The sequence below is a fragment of the Daphnia pulicaria genome, chromosome 1 (assembly GCF_021234035.1).
Source record: "Daphnia pulicaria isolate SC F1-1A chromosome 1, SC_F0-13Bv2, whole genome shotgun sequence".
NCBI classification, from domain to species: domain Eukaryota; kingdom Metazoa; phylum Arthropoda; class Branchiopoda; order Diplostraca; family Daphniidae; genus Daphnia; species Daphnia pulicaria.
In genome coordinates, this window is record NC_060913.1 from 8,046,972 (window position 1) to 8,052,143 (window position 5,172).

General features: G+C 39.4%; 1 protein-coding gene across 5 annotated transcripts; it reads left to right on the forward strand.

The window, feature by feature from the left end:
* The first annotated feature begins 322 nt into the window (after positions 1-322).
* Positions 323-3,303, forward strand: LOC124348142 (beta-1,4-mannosyltransferase egh-like). 5 transcript variants are annotated; one of them, XM_046798507.1, is made up of 11 exons: positions 323-730; positions 927-992; positions 1,090-1,243; positions 1,307-1,376; positions 1,451-1,736; positions 1,804-2,082; positions 2,156-2,302; positions 2,358-2,486; positions 2,546-2,769; positions 2,833-2,935; positions 2,994-3,303. In XM_046798507.1, the coding sequence occupies exons 5-11, from the start codon at positions 1,671-1,673 to the stop codon at positions 3,222-3,224; spliced, it is 1,179 nt and encodes a 392-aa protein (XP_046654463.1). In that variant the 5' UTR covers positions 323-730; positions 927-992; positions 1,090-1,243; positions 1,307-1,376; positions 1,451-1,670; the 3' UTR covers positions 3,225-3,303. The 5 variants fall into 5 exon arrangements, with proteins under 5 accessions (XP_046654463.1, XP_046654464.1, XP_046654462.1 ...); XM_046798508.1 differs by lacking the exon at positions 1,307-1,376 and having other exon boundaries at positions 927-1,008; positions 1,074-1,243; XM_046798506.1 differs by lacking the exon at positions 1,307-1,376 and having other exon boundaries at positions 927-1,008.
* Positions 3,304-5,172: the final 1,869 nt, after the last annotated feature.

The following is a 5,172-nucleotide window of genomic DNA, read 5'->3' on the forward strand; positions in this document are numbered from 1 at the left end:
TTATGCAGTTTTCTCGTTTGAAATATCAGATATTTGCTGGATGAATTCCATGACATTTTAAAATACATATACGTTATACGAAGGAAAACGTCTGTGTAACGAACAATAACATCGAAATAAATTTTAGTTTATTTTATTTGCGATTGATTCATTTAATGATTTCTATTTAATGAAGGAAAAAAAATGTATTTCTAATTTTCCGCTTCGAAAATCATTCTAATGGAATGCTGTTTAGGAATTAAAAGTTCATCGTTTGATTCGTTTCCCGCTTTTAACAGGCTTCCTCTAAACGGTTCAACTTGACAGTTTTTACCAGCATAACTCTGAAGATTCAGAGTTCAGACTGTGTGCGTGTTGTGTTATAGATTCCCAGTTTCCCACATGGTGTTGTCGATTTTCTAGCTAACAAAAAAAAAGTTTAGTTCAAGTTGAAGTTGTTCAAAGAAAAATAATTCTATTTGCTCTTAGTGATTTGAATTTTACATATTGAAAAAATGGCGAGATCACTTCAAGATCTGTTTTTAACTACGTAATTCTTGGAAAAGAATGGAATTGGCGCCAAAAAATTTCCATGATGGCGGACCGTTTGCTTACCCGTCCTTTTCTCATTCATCAGGCACTTTTGTCGATGAAACAGACGTTTGTTAATCGCCATGGAGATGGAGTGTGGTCAAGTTTTATTGTAGTGCATTGTGACGAACGTGATATTCCTGTCTTACTGTCATCTTCCGTGAGTTTCATTTTAGTGTTTTACTCTGATTTATTTCGTGTCAACTCTCTTGTCGGTGACCACCTGCTTTCCTGTTGAAATTGACTAGATTAGAAGCCAGTTGAAGAGTAAGCCACGTCGTAGTGGTCGTAGTACATGCTCGCACTTACTTATTTAAGATAGCTCAAAGTATTTCTGTGTTTCTATTTTCAAATAGAGAAGAAAGGCTTGGATCAGCCCAGGCATCCATAACTGTGTTGAAGGCACCTTCAACTATTTCTTGGTCCTTGAACAGAATTGTATCTTGATTTCTCGATAATACCTGATAAGTTGTATCTCATTCTTTTATCTGCTCTTCTCACAGCTCGTTACCATTTTAGAACAAGAATCCAGAAAACCAGCTTTACCAAAGTTGTAAGGAGAGACTGGCCGAGTGAATGAAAAACTTCCAAGAGCAGAACAGCTACAGGCGTCCTTTTTTTTTAGTTGGCCAATTGTGGTTTGCCAATAACAGTAAAGATGAGGAATGTTTCTGTAAGTACAAAACACATCTTCCCATAAATTTATAGTAATTTCAAATTTGAATTCGTGTACTAGTTGAAACAACTAGAAATTATACATTGATCTCTGTTTTGCTCAAAATAATCAACTCAAAATGTTTTATCAGGTTTCTTCAGATGAAATGTTGTGCATGCTCCTAAATTCATGCTCTATTTAATCAATCTTTTTTCATATCTCTAGATGATGACAAGTGCTTTCAAACGAGAAGTGTTTCATCTAATTCACTGTGCTGCCTTAACTGGAACAATTATTTTGGTGATAAATCTGGGTGGTGGAACTGGAAGAAATAGATTCAATTGCCTTTGAAAAAGAAGAAACTTTGAGTTCATGGGAACAGTATGGTTTTTTTCTAGCTGCATTTCTCTACTTTACTAGGTTCTTGACACTGTTGTGCCTGCCCATGGCTTTATTCAACTTTTTGGGTCTTGTGCTTTTCAATGCATTTCCTGATCAACCAAAAACAAAGGTGACTAGAAAAATCATTGTTTTTATTGTTATTTTGAAGATGTCTACTAAAACTTAAAATGTTATAGATTTTCTCTAGGCGCGACCATGTCAGTGTTCCTTTTGTTTGCTTTCGTGTGGTTACTAAAGGAGATTTCCCTCAATTGGTACGCAATAATATTTTGAAGAACCGAAAAATTTGTGAGGAAACTGGTCTTGAGCACTTTACATTTGAAGTTGTGACAGACAAATTAATATCCTTGGTCACTAGCAAAAAAGTACGTGAACTAGTTGTTCCGGAAGATTATTCCACCAAATCTGGAGCTTTGTATAAATCAAGGGCACTTCAATATTGTCTGGAAAAAGAGGTTAGTTGCGTTGTTAAATGTACATACAAAAATACCCCCACACATTCATTTTCTGTATGCGATGAAAATGTAGGTCAACAATTTGAATGATGACGATTGGATCGTACATCTTGACGAAGAGACCCTACTTACGAGCGGTTGTATCAAAGGGATTGTAAATTTCATTTGCGAGGAAAAACATAATTTTGGTCAAGGCGTGATAACATACAATAACGACGAGGTAATGAAAACAATTGAAAAGTAAATATTTCTTAATTCATGATAATCTTTCATAGGTCGTCAACTTGATGTTAACCTTGTGTGATTCAATTCGTGTCGCCGATGATATGGGAAAAGTGCAATTCCAATTAAAGGTGATGCACATGCCAATTATGGGATGGATAGGATCGTATGTCATATCGAATGTAAGTTAATTGATGCATTTCATTGTTCTATAACAGTATTCATTATATATTGTTTAAAGGTGGGAGCTGAGAGAGATGTAAGCTTTGAACATGGACCAAGAGGCTCGGTGGTAGAGGACGCTTACTTCGGACTCGTGGCAGCCAGCAAGGGCTACTCGTTTGGTTTCATCGAAGGTGACATGTGGGAGAAATCGCCTTTCACTATTAAGGATTTCCTGCGACAAAGAAAAAGATGGCTACAAGGACTTCTACTTGTTGTTCACTCATCAGAAATTCCTTTGAGGTAAATAGCCAATTTTTAAATTTGAAGTATCATTTTGACAATCACCATATAATGAAATTTTAGGTTTCGAATTCTTCTTGGTTGCTGCGTATATGCAACAGCGACGGCACCCTTGGCCACTTTAAATGTGTTTCTTCAACCATTGTTCCCAATTCAGATTAGTCGTGTAATTTTACAGTCGAGCATATCAATGGCTTTCTCACCCAATTAATTTCTATTAATAGTTTGTAGATCTCTGCGGATGCTTCGCTGGAGGCGTTATCATCTACATGAACCTATACGGAACGTTCAGATCCTACACCTACAGTGCCAAGCACGTTGGGATAGGCAAACTCCTACTTCTATCCATCCTAGGATTTGTCGTACAACCATTTAAATACATTTTGGAAATTATTGCTATTTTGTGGGGATTAATGACAGCCAAAAACGAGTTTGCGATAGTTGATAAAATGTAGAGCAGAACGAAATAGAAAACACGGTTTCCGTAGTTCGAGTCTAGTTCCGGACAGTATATAAATAAATTTTTGAACCAAAGAATATTCGCATATCTTGTTAATATCACGCTATTGTTATGATCGCCGCCAACTTGTCGACGTTCACACCTTTCCTGGAATTATTCCCCCTTTTCTGTTTCCCTATTTTACTGGTATCTGTTCACCTTATTCCGCGGAACTCGACGATATATGATCGTCGAGTGAGTCCCTCTGTATTTCACGTCTCTCTGACGTTGAGTTGGAGTTCTTCTTTGGTTCCTTTGAATGGACTTGAGACCACTCTGGTGTACCCTTTTAAACTAAGACGACGTCGCCATCAGCTCGGCACTCTTTTCCAATAGCGAGGCTATCTCGTGTAACTCTCGTGTGTGAGTACCTTATCTTTGTTTGTCCGTCTTTATCCTGTTTATTATGTAATCGCATATGTGTAATTGCTGGTAACTGGAATGTCATTTACATGGCCAGTATAATTCTGTGTATGTGTGAGGAACCGGAATACCATAACTATGGCCGGTGGGGCGAGTCCAGGCAGACACGGTGTAGTGTGACCGGTGAGGGACTCGCTAGACTTTGTGGTCCAGGCAGACACGGTGTAGTGTGGCCGGTAAAGGACTTGTTAAGATTTATGTCAGGAATAAAGACCGAGCTACTGAGTTATTGTATTTGTTTTCTATGCCCGAGTCCCCGTTTTCATAACATGGTGTCAGAAGTGGGATCGGGCCATAGAATGGTTGGAATTTTTCCGACCGCCCGATTGAACCAAATGTTTGTCTGTTGTCTGTGATTTAAAATTCATGTTTTAATATTTCTCTTCTCCTAGTTTTTCGCTTTCTAAAAAAAAAAAAAAAAAAATCGACATGGCAGACGATCCGCTTGCCATTCTAATTGGGATCGTCCAAAATCAACACAATCTGCAGCAGCGTATGGTAGAGCAGAATCAACAACTTAATCATGAGCTTCCCCCTTATAGCGGGAAGGCGGAAGAAGATGTCCTTGAATTCGTAGAAACCGTCAATCGGGAAGCAGTGGCCGGAAACTGGCCCGAAGATCAAAAATTACAACTGGCAAAAGGAGCATTACGGGAAATTGCGTCCGAGTGGCGTTGGTTACATGATGCGGAGGCACCTAGGAATTGGGAGGGATGGTCGGCTGCTTTATGCGCAGCCTTTCGCAAACGCTATACGTTTGGAGAATGGGAGAAGATGGTAACCGCCAAAGTACAGCAGACGAACGAGACAGGACCGCAATATGCATTGGCCAAGGCTAAATTGCGCCGCCATTGTCCCTATCCAATGACGGAGGCAGACTTCGTCCCTTATCTTATTCAAGGAATTCGCCATCGACAGTTCCGTACGGTTTTGCTACAGAATCTTCCTCTTACCACTACAGCGTTCATCCAGGTTTATGGCCTGCTGGAACAAAATAGCGATAGAGCTCCTGAACGAGAATCGGAACTCGAAGCTCGAATTGAAGCTCAAACGCAAGAATTGTCGGAGCTAAGGAAACAGATGGGTAAAACTCAGCGATTTCAACCGTATCAGACCCGGACGGGGCGACAGACGGACACCACTGGCAGAGAGCACTTGTGTTTTCAATGTAATCGACCTGGCCACTTGAAAAGAGATTGTCCCGAAAGGAATCATTCGGAAAACGACAAGGCCGGACCAGCCCGGCAGTGAATGCTCTTGAAGTTCAAAAAAAAAAGGGAAAGGATAACTGTGCTAGTTTTGATGGAGCTCTCTCATGACCTAATACTTGGGACAGATTGGATTAATCAGATTATTGGAAACGCCATCCATCCATCAACAAATTCAGTAATCATTGAACCTTTTACCGACCATTCCAGCTGCTCAGAAGAAGATGTGACGTCGTTTTCCTGCACATTTCAATCAACTAAAATTATTAATAA

Coding starts and splice junctions, on each gene's coding strand:
- LOC124348142 (XM_046798508.1), top strand. CDS start 1,671: ATGGCTTTATTCAACTTTTTGGGTCTTGTGCTTTTCAATGCATTTCCT. Junction 2,487..2,545: donor GATCGTATGTCATATCGAAT/GTAAGTTAATTG, acceptor TATTGTTTAAAG/GTGGGAGCTGAGAGAGATGT. Junction 2,770..2,832: donor TCATCAGAAATTCCTTTGAG/GTAAATAGCCAA, acceptor ATGAAATTTTAG/GTTTCGAATTCTTCTTGGTT.